Raw genomic sequence first — 17,325 nt, 5'->3', positions numbered from 1 at the left:
GGAGGGAGGCTGGAGGGGTGGGCATATTTATCCAGTACCCATTCTGTTATATATGCTGTCTTTTCTGTGAGAGTATGTAGAAATGATCTCCTGATGTAAAGTCTGATTAACATTCACTTCAGATAAGAATTAGCACCAGTTTCCATAAAGTAACTAAAATTAATTTTAGTGTTTGGCTTGCAATATAAAGAGTGCATTTCCTAAGCACCTAGAGGCTGAAGGTGTGCTTAAGGAATGGGTGTTCCAGCTGAAGATTTAAAAAAGAAAAACAGACACACAACTAAACATCAGGAAAGAAAAAGTTTCATTGCAGAAATATGTCTTACAGGATATAACTGTCGAGTGTGACCTATTCACAAAGGCAGCATTACATTCAAGACAGGGTGGGCTAGCTCTTCTATACTGTACATAGCTAGAAGTACAGGAATTATAGCACACAATTTTATATTTTGTTCATGGTTATCAGTGATAGACTTTTTTTAACAATCCCAGAAAATCTCTTCTGTTTTCGCTTTTCAATTTCATGTTCACAAATGTTTCCTTAGTTCTATAGGCCTAATCAACAGTAGTGTTCTCTACTGCATTTAAAATCCTGCAAAAGGGTTTGTCATAAACAGATAGCTAAGGGTTAATGTCTCTTTCACCTGAAACACCTGACCAGAGAACCAATCAGGAAACTGGATTTTTTCAACTTTGGGTGGAGGGAAGTGTGTCTCTGAGTCTTTTGTCTGTCTTCCTGCTGTCTCTGAGCTTTGGAGAAGTACTTTCTACTTTCTAGTCTTCTGTTTCTAAGTGTAAGGACAAAGAGATCAGATAGTAAGTTCTATGGTTTCTTTTCTTTGGTATTTGCATGAATATGAGTGCTGGAGTGCTTTGATTTGTATTCTTTTTGAATAAGGCTGTTTATTCAATATTCTTTTAAGCAATTGACCCTGTGTTGTATCATCTTAATACAGAGAGAACATTTGTATTTTTCTTTCTTTTTATATAAAGCTTTCTTTTAAGACCTGTTGGAGTTTTCTTTACTTCAGGGAAATTGAGTCTGTACTCACCAGGGAATTGGTGGGAGAAAGAAATCAAGGGGAGAGCTGTGTGTTGGATTGCTAGCCTGATTTTGCATTTCCTCTGGGTGAAGAGGAAAGTGCTTTTGTTCCAGGATTGGGAACGGAGAGGGGGAATCACTCTGCGTAGTTTCACAGAGCTTGTGTCTGGGTATCTCTCCAGGAGCACCTGGAGGGGGGAAGGGAACAAGGATTATTTCCCTTTGTTGTGAGACTCAAGGGATTTGGGTCTTGTGGTCCCCAGGGAAGGTTTTTCAGGGGGACCAGAGTGCCCCAAAACACTCTAATTTTTTGGGTGGTGGCAGCAGTACCAGGTCCAAGCTGGTAACTAAGCTTGGAGGTTTTCATGCTAACCCCCAAATTTTGGACGCTAAGGTCCAGAATCTGGGACTAAGGTTATGTCATGGTGGCAGTGGCGGGAGATAGACAGAATCCAGAAGCCAGTAGGAATATTATATTTTTCTTTTCTCTGCTAAGGGCTTTTTAGCAGAGAGAAACAGTTTGGTTTTAAAAGGGAACCAGAGAGAATTTTTTTTCTGCTCTCTCTAGCAGTTTGTGGTTTGCATGTTAAGCGAGAAGACTGTTAAGGGTCTTTTGTCATGCAATAGCACTCCCATTGAGAGTCATACCAGCACTCTATATGCATGCAAATAAAGTGGTTTTTCTGGTTTCCCTTCATTGAACATTAGCTAGAGAGAGAAAGGGAAAAAAGCACTGTTGCTAGGCAGACTTCAGGAGGCAACAGAGCCTGCAGTTCAAAAGAGAAACACCGGAGGGCACCCCAACACAAGAAAACAGGAACCATGTCTACCAGGACAAAAATGGAGGCCGAAGACCAATTAAAAGAAGCTGAACACAGGCGACAACTGGAAATAAAACAAAAAGAGATGGAGATAAAAGAAAAGGAAGAAAGCATCAAACTGGCAGCCTTCCAAAGAGAACAGGCAGCCCAAGAGGCAGCACACAAAAGAAAACTAGAAGAAGATGAGTTGGCCCACAGAAGGAAGCAAGAAGAAGAAGAGTTGGCCCACCGCCGAGAAATGGAAAAGCACCAAAAAGAAATGGAAAAACAACAAAAAGAAATGGAAAAACAACAAAAAGAGAATGAAGAGAAGGAAAAACAGAGAAAACATGAACTGGAGATGGCAAAAGCTGGGCTGCATGTGCCAGCCAACCCTAACAACCCGGCGCCAATTATTGCTCCACAGCACAGGAAATTTCCCACCTACAAGGCAGGTGATGACACCGAGGCCTTCTTGGAAAATTTTGAAAGAGCCTGTCTTGGGTACAGCATCCCCGAAGACCAGTACATGGTAGAATTAAGGCCACACCTCAGTGGACCTTTAGCAGAGGTGGCAGCTGAAATGCCCAAGCCGCAAATGAATGACTATAAACTTTTTCAAACCAAGGCCAGATACAGGATGGGGATAACCCCAGATCATGCCCGTCGGCGTTTCAGAACCCAAAAGTGGAAACCAGAGGTGTCATTTCCCAAACACGCCTACTACATTGCAAAAAACTATGAGGCCTGGTTAACAGGAAACAACATTCAAACCTTGGAAGAAGTGAACCTCCTCATACAAATGGAGCAGTTCTTGGATGGTGTTCCTGAAGACATCACACGGTACATACAAGATAGAAATCCCAAAACTATCGCTGAGGCGGGGGAGATTGGAGCCAAATGGATGGGACTGGCAGAAAGCAAAAAAGCTACTGTCAAGGGGAACGATTACCCCAGGGGGCACACAGACCATAAACCCTACAACCGAGGACAGCCAAAGACCCTCCATACCACCCAAGTAAAGCCACAGATACCCTACCCTTCAACCTCACCAGTCTCCAGTAACTCACCTCGGCCCAGTGACCCATCAGATGGAAGATGCTTTAAGTGTAATGAACCGGGACATATCAAGGCCAACTGTCCCAAGAACACCATGCGAGTGCAATTCATTACACCACCATCACACCAAAGATCCCCAGGCCCAGATGCCTCTCAAATACCCTTGGAGCGAAGGGAAAATTTGAGAGTGGGCGGAAAGAAGGTTACTGCGTGGAGAGACACGGGGGCACAAGTCTCAGCTATCCACCAATCCTTCGTTGACCCCAAATTCATCAACCCAAAGGCCAAAGTTACAATTTACCCCTTCATGTCACAAGCTGTAGACTTGCCTACAGCTCAACTGCCTGTCCAGTACAAAGGCTGGTCAGGAATGTGGACTTTTGCAGTCTATGACAATTATCCTATCCCCATGCTACTGGGGGAAGACTTGGCCAACCAGGTGAGGCGGGCCAAGAGAGTGGGAATGGTTACCCGTAGCCAAACCAGGCAAGCTTCCAGACCCATTCCTGTTCCTGAGCTGTCCACAGAAGCCCCGTCTGTGTTACCAGAGACCCAGACACAGGCAGTGGACCCGGATTCCATGCCTACCACTGAAACAGCCGCAGCATCTCCAGTCCCAGGCCCGGAACTGGAACAACAACCAGCACCAGCAAGTGCAACCACATCTTCAAACTCAACGCCAGAGGGCGCCAGCAAGCCAGAACTGGCAGAAGCAAAAGACAGCCATACCCAAAAGGCTCAGCCAGAGCCTGAAATACCCTCAGGTGCACCAGCGGAGAGCGGTTCACCAGCAACGGAAACAACCCCATCACCTACATCGCTTCCAGAGGGACCAAGCCCAAGTCCACAGTCTGAGGAAGAACTGGTGTCCCCAGCCTCAAGGGAACAGTTCCAGGCTGAGCAGGAAGCAGATGACAGCCTTCAGAAAGCTTGGGCGGCGGCACGGAGCACCCCACCGCCTCTCAGCTCTTCTAATCGATCCCGGTTTGTTATAGACCAAGGACTTTTATACAAGGAAATTCTTTCTGGTGGACACCGGAAAGAATGGCAGCCGCAAAAACAGTTGGTGGTTCCAACTAAGTACCGGGGGAAGCTCTTAAGCTTAGCCCATGATCATCCCAGTGGCCATGCTGGGGTGAACCGAACCAAGGACCGGTTGGGGAAGTCCTTCCACTGGGAGGGGATGGGCAAGGACGTTGCCAAGTATGTCCGGTCTTGTGAGGTATGCCAAAGAGTGGGAAAGCCTCAAGACCAGGTCAAGGCCCCTCTCCAGCCACTCCCCATAATTGAGGTCCCATTTCAGCGAGTAGCTGTGGATATTCTGGGCCCTTTCCCAAAAAAGACGCCCAGAGGAAAGCAGTACGTACTGACTTTAGTGGACTTTGCTACCCGATGGCCAGAAGCAGTAGCTCTAGGCAACACCAGGGCTAACACTGTGTGCCTGGCCCTAACAGACATCTTTGCCAGGGTAGGTTGGCCCTCTGACATCCTTACAGATTCAGGGTCTAATTTCCTGGCAGGGACCATGGAAAAACTGTGGGAAACTCATGGGGTGAATCACTTGGTTGCCACCCCGTACCACCATCAAACCAATGGCCTGGTGGAAAGGTTCAATGGAACTTTGGGGGCCATGATAAGAAAATTCATCAACGAATTCTCCAATAATTGGGACCTAGTGTTGCAGCAGTTGCTGTTTGCCTACAGGGCTGTACCACATCCCAGTTTAGGGTTTTCACCATTTGAACTTGTGTATGGTCACGAGGTTAAGGGGCCATTACAGTTGGTGAAGCAGCAATGGGAGGGGTTTACGCCTTCTCCAGGAACTAACATTCTGGACTTTGTAAGCAACCTACAAAGCACCCTCCGACACTCTTTAGCCCTTGCTAGAGAGAACCTAAAGGATGCTCAAGAAGAGCAAAAGGCCTGGTATGACAGACATGCCAGAGAACGTTCCTTCAAGGTAGGAGACCAGGTTATGGTCTTGAAGGCGCAACAGGCCCATAAGATGGAAGCATCATGGGAAGGGCCATTCACGGTCCAAGAGCGCCTGGGAGCTGTAAACTACCTCATAGCATTTCCCAATTCCTCACTAAAGCCTAAAGTGTACCATGTTAATTCTCTCAAGCCTTTCTATTCCAGAGACTTACAGGTTTGTCAGTTTACAGTCCAGGGAGATGATGCTGAGTGGCCTGACGGTGTCTACTACGACGGAAAAAAAGACGGTGGCGTGGAAGAGGTGAACCTCTCAACCACCCTGGAACGTCTGCAGCGGCAACAAATCAAGGAGCTGTGCACTAGCTTCGCCCCATTGTTCTCAGCCACCCCAGGACGGACTGAACGGGCATACCACTCCATTGATACAGGTAATGCTCACCCAATCAGAACCCCACCCTACCGGGTGTCTCCTCATGCCCAAGCTGCTATAGAACGGGAGATCCAGAACATGCTACAAATGGGTATAATCCGCCCATCTACCAGTGCATGGGCATCTCCAGTGGTTCTGGTACCCAAACCAGATGGGGAAATACGCTTTTGCGTGGACTACCGTAAGCTAAATGCTGTAACTCGTCCGGACAACTATCCAATGCCACGTACTGATGAGCTATTGGAAAAGTTGGGACGTGCCCAGTTCATCTCTACAATAGACTTAACCAAGGGGTACTGGCAAGTACCGCTAGATGAACCTGCCAAGGAGAGGTCAGCATTCGTCACCCATGCGGGGGTGTATGAATTCAATGTCCTTCCTTTCGGCCTTCGAAATGCACCCGCCACCTTCCAGAGGCTGGTAGACGGTCTACTAGCTGGACTGGGAGAATTTGCAGTTGCCTACCTCGATGATGTGGCCATTTTTTCAGACTCCTGGCCCGAACACCTACTACACCTGGAAAAGGTCTTTGAGCGCATCAGGCAGGCAGGACTAACTGTTAAGGCCAAAAAGTGTCAAATAGGCCAAAACAGAGTGACTTACCTGGGGCACCAGGTGGGTCGAGGAACCATAAACCCCCTACAGGCCAAGGTGGATGCTATCCAAAAGTGGCCTGTCCCAAGGTCAAAGAAACAGGTCCAATCCTTCTTAGGCTTGGCCGGATACTACAGGCGATTTGTACCACACTACAGCCAAATCGCTGCCCCATTGACCGACCTGACCAAAAAGACCCAGCCAAATGCCGTTAAGTGGACTGATGAGTGTCAAAAAGCCTTTACCCAGCTTAAGGCAACGCTCATGTCGGACCCTGTGCTCAGGGCCCCGGACTTTGACAAGCCATTCCTAGTAACCACGGATGCATCTGAGCGTGGTATAGGAGCAGTACTCATGCAGGAAGCAACAGATCACAACTTCCATCCTGTCGTGTTTCTCAGCAAGAAACTGTCTGAGAGGGAAAGTCACTGGTCAGTCAGTGAAAAGGAATGCTATGCCATTGTGTACGCCCTGGAAAAGCTACGCCCATATGTTTGGGGACGGCGGTTCCAACTACAAACTGACCATGCTGCACTAAAGTGGCTTCATACTGCCAAGGGGAACAACAAGAAACTTCTTCGTTGGAGTTTAGCTCTCCAAGATTTTGATTTTGAAATTCAACACATCACAGGAGCTTCTAACAAAGTTGCTGATGCACTCTCCCGTGAGAGTTTCCCAGAGTCCAGTAGTTAAAAAGTGTTCTTAAAATGTAAAAGTCTGTTAGTTATATACTTAGTAGTATATGTAAAGGTGCATGTGTTGTATTAATCTGTTTATTTTCAAGTTCTAGAAGGAAATTGCCGCCAGTGAGCTTCCCCACTGTCTGCAATTTGGGGGGCGTGTCATAAACAGATAGCTAAGGGTTAATGTCTCTTTCACCTGAAACACCTGACCAGAGAACCAATCAGGAAACTGGATTTTTTCAACTTTGGGTGGAGGGAAGTGTGTCTCTGAGTCTTTTGTCTGTCTTCCTGCTGTCTCTGAGCTTTGGAGAAGTACTTTCTACTTTCTAGTCTTCTGTTTCTAAGTGTAAGGACAAAGAGATCAGATAGTAAGTTCTATGGTTTCTTTTCTTTGGTATTTGCATGAATATGAGTGCTGGAGTGCTTTGATTTGTATTCTTTTTGAATAAGGCTGTTTATTCAATATTCTTTTAAGCAATTGACCCTGTGTTGTATCATCTTAATACAGAGAGAACATTTGTATTTTTCTTTCTTTTTATATAAAGCTTTCTTTTAAGACCTGTTGGAGTTTTCTTTACTTCAGGGAAATTGAGTCTGTACTCACCAGGGAATTGGTGGGAGAAAGAAATCAAGGGGAGAGCTGTGTGTTGGATTGCTAGCCTGATTTTGCATTTCCTCTGGGTGAAGAGGAAAGTGCTTTTGTTCCAGGATTGGGAACGGAGAGGGGGAATCACTCTGCGTAGTTTCACAGAGCTTGTGTCTGGGTATCTCTCCAGGAGCACCTGGAGGGGGGAAGGGAACAAGGATTATTTCCCTTTGTTGTGAGACTCAAGGGATTTGGGTCTTGTGGTCCCCAGGGAAGGTTTTTCAGGGGGACCAGAGTGCCCCAAAACACTCTAATTTTTTGGGTGGTGGCAGCAGTACCAGGTCCAAGCTGGTAACTAAGCTTGGAGGTTTTCATGCTAACCCCCAAATTTTGGACGCTAAGGTCCAGAATCTGGGACTAAGGTTATAACAGGGTTCTGTGTTCGTTCTGAAGAATCCAGAACTAATTTGGAAGGGTCTACTGGACCCTTCAAATTCTTATCCTACCATGATGTATTAAGGCTGTTGGTGAGGCATAGCTAGAACCGGATGCTTAAGTTTACAAAAGATGCCTTAGTGCCTCATCTAGTATTGTCGAATATCGTTCTTGAGCCTTAACATCCAGGTAAACTGAACTGTGGTTTGTCACAGGATTATAGCCATGTTATATTGGAGGATAATACTTGGACAGTCATCTTCACAGGACTTCCCCTTTTGTGGATCTTTAATGATGTTTGTCTCACCCAGTTGTGATTTATCTTCCTTACAGAAGCTGGATCCCTGAGATCAGTGCTCAATAAAGAATCCCATTCACCCTTTGGATTGGATTCCTTCAACTCCAGTACAAAGGTTTCTCCATTAACCCCCAAACTGTTTAATAGTCTCTTATTGGGCCCAGTTGCATCTAGTAACAAAGCTGAAGGCTCCAGTCTCAGAGACCTGCTACACTCTGGGCCAGGAAAGCTGCCCCAGGTCCCACTAGATACAGGAATTCCTTTTCCTCCAGTCTTTTCTGCAGCTTCCACGGTGAGTAATGTTGTCTTTCCTGCCTTTTTTCCTGCAAAGGGGACTGTTCTAAGGGGAATTCCTAAGGGTCTGTCAGTTTTATCTATATTTTGAACAGAATTATTTTGGAACATGTGGTAGAAACAAAAGCATTATTTTTCAAAAGAGCTGTAAGATTTAACACAGTTAGTTTTATGGGGCTTCATCTGGTGCAGTCATGGAGAAATTCTGCGAGGGAGGAAGCAGTTAGTTAGGTACTGCTTCCCCATAAAAGCTTGGTTTAGAAGCAGTCTTTTCTCAGAGGTCCTGCTTTATTTAAGTCCATTTTATCTCTGGTGTTGGTTGTGCGGATCAAGCTATGAGGCGAACTTCTAGAGGTGATTAGGTAAATCTAGAATCTGAGTGTCATGAGAAACAATGCAAAACTTTCCTCTTTAAAACACCTTTCTTTCCAAAGAACGACACACCACATTGACGTACACCCTTCTACTAAAAAAACCAACTCCAACAAACCTCTGCCCCCAAAAAATTAATGAAGAAAACCTAAACAATCAAAACCAAAAATGCTACTCCAACTGGACTTTTTACTCCAAAAAGAAAAGCCAGAGGTTCCATGAAATCCACTAGGGACTTAGCTGTTGCTGTTGGTTTTTTTGTTTGTTTGTTTGTTTTTTTTAATGTGGACGGTACTCAAATTATGCTGATAGCTGGTGGCAGACAGATAATGCAAATGAAGAACAAGGATATAGTGCCTGTCTAATATTTATAGTAGGATACTTGAACTTTGCATCAGTTAGGGAAGATGTGATCTTAACAACTTAAGTTGTTTGCCATTGGTGGAGAGAAGAATGGAATGTGTTAAAAGGGAGAGGCGTTCATTGCCACAGAAAACCAAGGCCAATAGTTGTGAATAGATTTTTAAAAGGCTTTGAAAATATTGACATTAAGAATATATGTAGTTTTTCAGACTAAGATGATGCAGGTGATCATTACATGCTTCAAAGCAAAGGGATTGCTTCATGGGTCAGGAAGGAATGTCCTATACTCACCCCATTTTCCTTAATCACATACTCTCCCTAGCAACACTGTGATGAGGTGCATTATGGTTTCTTCCTATTCCTCTGAGAATTGGCAGTTTTCATTGCTGCTCTTGAAATGCACAGATAGGGCACACTTAAGATTAAGTGCCGTATCCATATGATTAAAACAGTGGTTCTCAACCTTTTCCATACAGGTACTGAACCAGGCCCCCCTGACAGTTAGCAATGAGGGGTACAAAATTCTGCTCTTGAAGAGAAGCATTCAGAGCAAGCCAGTGCTGGTCAGTGAAATATTCACAAGAGTAGAGCCAAATGCATCAAGAAAAATCTATTGTTGCTTCTCTGAGCTCAAACAGTCGATTAAAAAATTTGCTACATGAAAGCCAGTGAAGTTCAATATGGAGTGGGAATGGCCAATGTCAAGTACCCATTTATTTATGTAAGGTATCAAAGAGGCCTGTACTAGGCTTTCCTTTATTAAAATTCACAACTTTTACAGCCTCTTTCAGTTTCACTTGCATCTTCCTTGCCTCAAAAACTTTCCAGTGAATTGAACAGCGAGTTCAAATGGCTTGGAGTGCAATCAGCAAAGTTCTAGTAACACGGTTACAGTTTTTTGTTGTAGTTTGAGCACCATTAATGCAAATACACACAAGCCCTAACTGTAGAGGACAGTCCATGGCATTCCTAACCTTGTACTGATTTGTTCACTGGTTCTTCTGCTAACGGAATTTCCTTGACAGAAAGGAACTTGCATAAGGAGAACATCTCTTTGATGTAACAGAGTTTTCGTTATGTAAGTTATGTAAAACTAAACTTGTCCTTTGGGGTTTTATCTTCTAGGGGGCCAAGAGCAAAGCCAGTCTGCCCAACTTCCTGGATCATATAATTGCTTCTGTGGTGGAGAATAAGAAGACATCTGATGCTGCAAAACGAGCAAGTAACTTGGCTGATACGCAGAGAGAGGTGAAGGAAATGGTAATGGGATTAAATGTGCTGGATCCACACACCTCTCATTCCTGGCTCTGTGATGGAAGGCTCTTGTGTCTTCATGACCCCAGCAACAAAAACAACTGGAAGATCTTCAGGGAGTGTTGGAAACAGGGCCAGGTAAGAGAAAATAAATAGGCAGGTTTTCTCATTGGACACCCTGGTGCAGGTGTTTTGAAAGTAGTATTGCACTTATAGCCTATGGGCTACTTTTAAGCTCCTTTACTCCTGCTCTTGAAGGTCAATGACTGAGCAATTTTGTGTGAAGTATGAGGGAGGGTATAGAATAGAGTTGAATTTTGTGTCATTCCATATGACTGTTTGAGAGGAATGTTTCTTAACATATAGCAACAGATGCCATTAGGTTACAAGTGTAGATTTATCTAGTTACATGTACATTGCTTCCTCAGATCCATTTGGGATGGGGAAGATGTGGAATCAGACTAACCTCCAAGGACAGCTGCACATTGTCTGAAACTGAAATTTGATTTGCTGACTTTGCCTCTTAATAGTTTTTTTTTTTTTTTTTTTTTTCTTGATGTGCAAGGATTGGATTTATATGTAAAAGTAGCTGATTTCAGGTGCTGCTTCTATGTGGTGGTGGTCAAGAATATCCCAGCTCTTGAGAATGAGAGATCTGGCTGAATGTGCAATAAATTTGGCAAATCATGGAATGAGCACTTACCTTTCTTTCCCCAGCCTGTGCTGGTCTCTGGAGTCCATAAGAAGCTGAAGTCAGAGCTCTGGAAACCAGAGGCCTTCAGCCTAGAATTTGGAGACCAGGATGTTGATCTGGTGAACTGCAGGAACTGTGCCATAATTTCAGATGTGAAAGTGCGTGACTTCTGGGATGGCTTTGAAATCATCTCCAGTAAGTGCAGGCTGATGGTAGTGTAGCACATTGCATTATCTTACTTCCCTTTCCCATCCTCTTCCCCCTCACCTCCCAAAGGTAGATATTGTGTTCTAACTGATGCCCCTCTTGCTGTAAAGTCCATGCCACTCCTTAAATAACTGTGGGGCTCACTACAGAGTGGATGATGGAACAGTGGAGAATAAGGTTAGGCCAAATGCAGCTTGGCCTATCCAACTATTTCAAACAGCAGATAATTCAGGTTTACAGCAGTGTGTATTAATGCACCTATCAAAGTGGATCAGTATCATAGGAGATCAATACTCTAATGTTCCTGCTTAGAGACCCTGGGGGATGTCTTGCAATTTCTCTCCTACTGCTTTTTGTCTTTACCTCTTCTGTGCTGTTATAATTGCGTCTGTGGAAAAGCTAAGTTGAAGCTAGTTTTACACTTCACATTGATAACAAATCTCTGCCTCCATTTTTGCCTTTCCTGGTAATAAGTTTCCAAAAGTTTGTGTCTACCGCTATCTCCCACACTTCATCCTTGAGGCTGGCTACTTCAGAGCTCTGGAGGAACATATGTAGTGGCCAAGGCATATTGGTGGAGGAGAAGTGTTCGAAGTGGCTCTCTGCTAGTTTCTTGAATACCTCCTTCAGATGTGGGAGGTTTGGCAACAGGAAGGAATTTTCAGTGTAATCTGGATCCAGAGATGATTTCTTGGGCAAACTATGGTATGTTGGGGGCAAACTATAGAGAGGCAATCATATTGTCATAAGGGGTGGAAGGTGCTCCCAGACATCTTTTACCTGCCAAAATGGGCATGCATTCACATTACAGGTCTGACTCAGTGTCCTTCAGCAATTCTAAAATGTCCTGCTCTATGAATATGTTGTATTCTGTGACATGGGGAGGAATGCGTTCCACCTGGTGTTCAGCAAATTGGTTGCTACCTTTGAGTAAGAGCATCACCCAGATGTATGATTGTCTAAGAAGCACATTACTTATTCCTTGCATTGGGCAGAAAGGGATTTTGGGGTGGTTTGGAAGCAATCCAGGTTGGCAAAAGTGATATAGGGTGGCATTTTCAAAGTCGCTCAACATTGACCTAAATCTGCTGCTCTTGAAGTCAATGATAAAACTCTGACCTCAGCAGAAGTAGAATAAGGGTGAATGATTAAGAAAACTCCACCTTTCAGGCCCAGAAAAGTTCTGCAGGGTGAGATTTAGCAGGTTAGAGGGATCCCTCAGCCTCTGTTTTGGGTATATGGTGTCTGTCCCCCTCATCTTTTTGATTAGTCAAAACTTGGTTTTTGTTTTTGTTTGTATATTCTAGTAGCGCCTAAGAGCCCAAACTGAGGTCAGGGTCCATTGTATACTGGGCAATATACAAAGTCTCTGCCTGAGGGAGTTTACAATCTAAATAAATAAGACAAGGGGCGGTGGGAAAGGATGCAACGTGCTGAGTAAAATTTGTCTGTCTCTTGCAAGAGCGTCTGAGATCAGATGATGGGCAGCCAATGGTACTGAAACTAAAGGACTGGCCTCCAGGGGAGGATTTTAGAGACATGATGCCTACGAGGTAAGTGAGCTGAACAGCAGTACCTACAGGATACTGTGTTACACTTGTGCTTATTCAGCAATATAGTTTTGTTGGTGCTGTTGTCCTACTCCTGTATTCTCTGCTGTTCCTCTTTAGGTTTGAGGATTTGATGGAGAACCTCCCACTCCCAGAGTATACCAAGAGAGATGGCAGACTGAATCTGGCCTCTAGACTGCCGAGTTACTTTGTACGGCCTGATCTGGGTCCCAAAATGTACAACGCATATGGTATGTGTGAAAAGGTCTGAAATGGCCTTTTTTTTTTACTATTCTTTACCACATTGTCTCTGTCCTTTGATCTGTGTCCAGTGGACAATTGGAACATACAGAAGCTAGTGCAATGAACTGTCCTACAATGCATTAGCTTATATCATAGTGTTGGTCTAATAAGATACTTGTGCCTTTAAATTTGCTTATTTTCTTTCTCCATAAGATGCCATGTATCTATTTGGCTCCTATTAGAGTCATAGAATATCAGGGTTGGAAGGGACCTCAGGAGGTCATATAGTCTAACCCCCTGCTCAAAGCAGGACCAATTCCCAACTAAATCATCCCAGCCAGGGCTTTGTCAAGCCAGGCCTTAAAAACCTCTAAGGAAGGAGATTCCACCGCTTCCCTAGATAACCCATTCCAGTGCTTCATCACCTTCCTAGTGAAAATGTTTTTTTCCTAATATCCAACCTGAACCTCCCCTGCTGCAACTTGAGACCATTACTCCTTGTTCTGTCATCTGGTACCACTGAGAACAGTCTAGATCCATCCTCCTTGGAACCCTCTTTCAGGTAGTTGAAAGCAGCTATCAAATCCCCCCTCATTCTTCTCTTCTGCAGACTAAACAATCCCAGATCCCTCAGCCTCTCCTCATAAGTCATGTGCTCCAGCCTCTTAATCATTTTTGTTGCCCTCTGCTGGACTCCTTCCAATTTTTCCACATCCTTCTTGTATTGTGGGGCCCAAAATGACACAGTACTCCAGATGAGGCCTCACAAATGTCAGAGAGGGGAATTATCACATCCCTCAATCTGCTGGCAGTGCCCCTACTTATACAGCCCAAAATGCTGTTAGCCTTCTTGGCAACAAGGGCACACTGTTGACTCATATCCAGCTTCTCATCTACTGTAACCCCTAGGTCCTTTTCTGCAGAACTGCTTCCTAGCCATTTGGTCCCTAGTCTATAACAGTGAATGGGATTCTTCTGTCCTAAGTGCAGGACTCTTCACGTGTCCTTGTTGAACCTCATCAGGTTTCTTTTGGCCCAATCCTCTAATTTTGTCTACTGTGCATGGTGATAGCTCTTTAGAAATGTGTGTAAATTTATAGTGCTGCAAAAACAACTAGTATTAATATGCACAAGAATAATGATATGTAGCTTAAAGGATCAGAGGAGTAGCCATGTTAGTCTGTATCCACAAAAACAAGGAGTCCAGTGGCACCTTAAAGACTAACAGATTTATTTGGGCATCAGCTTTCGTGGGTAAAATACCCACTTCTTCAGATGCATCCCACGGAAGCTGATGCCCAAATAAATCTGCTAGTCTTTAAGGTGCCACTGGACTCCACGTTGATATTTAGCTTTTTGTATTCCATGACTGTTAATGCACTAGGAGGATCTGACGACCTCAGTATTGAGAATTTAAGATACTTGTCTTGCAACCCCCTAAGGATACCTTTACTCACAGGGAATAGCCCCATTGATTTAAATGGAACTACTTATGTGCTTAAAATTTAGCATGTATATAAGTGTTTCCAGTATCGGGCTAGAACTGTGTATTTAACAAACTTTTTTTCTTAATGACATAAATCATTGTCTCACCAAAATGTCTTCAGTGTTAACAATGAAAAGTTATTTAGTCCTTCAATACATTAAAGAAATTATTGTAAACTTTTTTGTACAGTGTCCAAAAATTTCAAAAATAGCTTAAAGTTAGGTTCCTGAACCCATATTTAGAAGGGAGGGATTTTCAAAGCCATCTATGTGATTTAGTAGCATAAGTCCCACTTCAATCTACAAATACTGATGGAGAAATATAGCCTAGTCGAAGAACTTCATCTGTTTACTTGTGGAAGTTCAGTATATCAGAAGTGGGGTTGGGTTGCAAATATATCAATGGCTGTTCTCTTGTCAAACACAAAACTGACTGTTATCACAGTAAGAATGTTAATGAGGCTCTGGGCTTGTTTTTTTAGCATAGAAGAACATTTTAAATGTGAAATTTCTGATCAGAAAAAAGGTCTCTAATATCTGAAAACTCCACTTTAGAAATTTAGGACTATAAAGTGGAAAGAGAGTAAAGAACTAGCAATATGTAAATACAATCTGATTTTGAATTTAAAACAAATTATTATTATTTATTTTTGTTTTTTAAAAGCATGATTTTATCCACCCACAAAACTAAAGATGATTCTTCAAGCATAGCACATACCTCTGCCACCACAAAATAGGCACATGGAAGGAAAATACTGGCATAACTGTAAATTGCAAAGGTTTTGCTAAATGTTTAACTTTGTAAGATAAATACGGTGTAGGGTTTTTTATAATCAGGGTAACTAACCATTGGAAGGAACAACAGGCCTAGGGATACAGTCGATTCACCATCACTGCAAGTCTTTTTAAAACAGGATTGATTGTTTTCTAAAATATATGCTTTAGCATAATCACAAGATACTGGCTTAAATCCAGGAGTTGCTGGGAGAAATTCCATGGCCTGTTACATCGGAGGCCAAACTTCCAGCCATAAAATCTATAAACCACCTCTGTACAGTCTTGAGAATCAGTCGGACTGCTTTGTTTCTTTACCATAGTGACATCAGAAGTACCACATATAAAGGAATTAAAACAGAGGTTTACAATAATGTGGGTTCTTTCTAATCTTTGTTTATGGTGCTTGGTGCTACTCAGGCAGTGGAATCAACATGATCTGAAGGTCATATTTTTCAGTATTTTGAGAAAATTGTCTTACATGTTTGCTTATATGGCACCCAAAGTGTTCCAGAAACTGTACAGACAGTAAGAAATCAGAGTCCCTTCCCCAAAGAGCTTAGTCTAATCAGGCAACATAGAGATGGAGGATAGGCTGCAAAAACAAACTGATTAGCAGTGAAAGCTAACTTATTTTGTCTGATTTTAATTATTTTTATTATCTCTTTTGTTAACTGCTTGGGTGGATGACGAATGAAAGGGGATGCACAAATTTATTTAAATTACAGTGCTAAATTTTAAAACAGTGATCAGTATCTTTTTCCTCTCTTAGAATGAGAGTTTGTAGGACTCTTTAGATAGCAGGTAATCTTTTGAAATAAAAGCTCATACATACTTCAGCATTCTATGCTATTTCAATACAAAGTGTTCGTAGAGAGCAAACTCTGCATTTTGGCGTCTGTTTTTTAAAAATGAAAAAGTAAAAACGTAACCAAATGTAGTTTCCCAATAAATAATTGAGTACTTGCTGTTTTACTCAGCATAGTTATGGGTCCCAGCAAAATAAAAAAGGAATAAATATTCACTCTCAATATACTATGAATATTCACTCTCAATATACTATGAAGGTAGCATGAAAACAGAAAATACTTTTAAAAATTCTTTCTCTGTGTTCATACACAGACCTGAAGAAGAGCTCTGTATATGCTCGAAAGCTTCTCTCGCCAACAAAAATTGGATCCAATAAAAGATACTACCTCACCCACTTTGACACTCTAATATCCAGGGATCAAAATGGTTACAAAACCACTGCATCCATATGCTTTCTTGACAGTTTAAACAAAAATAAAAAGGGAAAAATGCTTGAAATGTATTTAAATTCAATAAATGCCTAGCTACGACCTTTGCATTTTAGTTCATAAACTAAAAGTATACCTACTTCTGGAAAGAAAATCCCTTGTCCTGAGTTGGCAAGGCTTTCATATTTAAAAATTGTAGACACTCAGGTTTGAAAATTCTGACATCAGTTCAGCTCTAAAATAGACATCTGAATAAAAATGGTCTGAATTTAAAAGGTACTGAGCAACTGCAGTTCCTGTTCACTTCAGTGGGATTTATGCATGCATAGGACCCTTAATAAGCAGGTCACTTTTTATTTAGGCTCCTAAATCAATATTTAGTGCCTAACTTCAGCATCCAGGTTTGAAAATTTTGGCCTGTGTCTTTATAAGTGGAAAATAATTAATTTAGATCTTTCAGATTGCTTCTGCTCCAGTATAGAAGTTCAGCCTTTAAAATAAAACAATAAAAAAGATACTTCCTCCTCCTCCTCCTCCTCCTCCTCCTCCTCCTCAACTGAGTAGTTAAATCCACGTTCCCTATTATAGATTTACTTTAAAGACTGTTTTTTTTCATTCATCACATTGGATGTAAAATATGGTTTGTGTCTTCCGCTGCTCTCAAAATCACATTATTAGATGACTCTAGCAGACAATCCAGGTAAATGTTCTAATGCCTGGAACACCAACAGGTGAGGCTGGAAACCTGTACATTTTCTTCTTCGCAGGAGAACTAAAATTTGGTTTTAGCAGGTTCTGAATACCATGAATTCCAGTTCCGTGGCCTTCTATTCTCATATTATGTAAATTCTTTCTTGTAATATTTTCCAAAGTCTTGTTTCATAGGCAGCATTATATCTGCTTTAAATTGCTGCAGCTCACTGAGCCTTTGTAGTTAGATGCTCTTGTCTAATTATAATTAGAAAAGTTTCTTGGAGAAGCTCATGTTC

At 42.6% G+C, this 17,325-nt stretch overlaps 1 protein-coding gene across 5 annotated transcripts in view; it reads left to right on the top strand.

The window, feature by feature from the left end:
* Positions 1-17,325, top strand: part of KDM3B (lysine demethylase 3B) — a 114,505-nt gene that overhangs the window by 86,724 nt on the left and 10,456 nt on the right. For all 5 annotated transcript variants that reach the window (XM_030571482.1, XM_030571481.1, XM_030571483.1 and 2 more), the window contains exons 15-19: positions 7,898-8,154; positions 10,017-10,283; positions 10,863-11,034; positions 12,509-12,599; positions 12,717-12,847. In XM_030571482.1, coding sequence (XP_030427342.1) covers positions 7,898-8,154; positions 10,017-10,283; positions 10,863-11,034; positions 12,509-12,599; positions 12,717-12,847 — 918 coding nt within the window. The remainder of the gene's footprint in view (positions 1-7,897; positions 8,155-10,016; positions 10,284-10,862; positions 11,035-12,508; positions 12,600-12,716; positions 12,848-17,325) is intronic.

The sequence above is a fragment of the Gopherus evgoodei genome, chromosome 8 (genome assembly GCF_007399415.2).
Source record: "Gopherus evgoodei ecotype Sinaloan lineage chromosome 8, rGopEvg1_v1.p, whole genome shotgun sequence".
Classification (NCBI taxonomy): Eukaryota; Metazoa; Chordata; order Testudines; family Testudinidae; genus Gopherus; species Gopherus evgoodei.
This window is presented reverse-complemented; position numbering and strand designations above follow the sequence as displayed.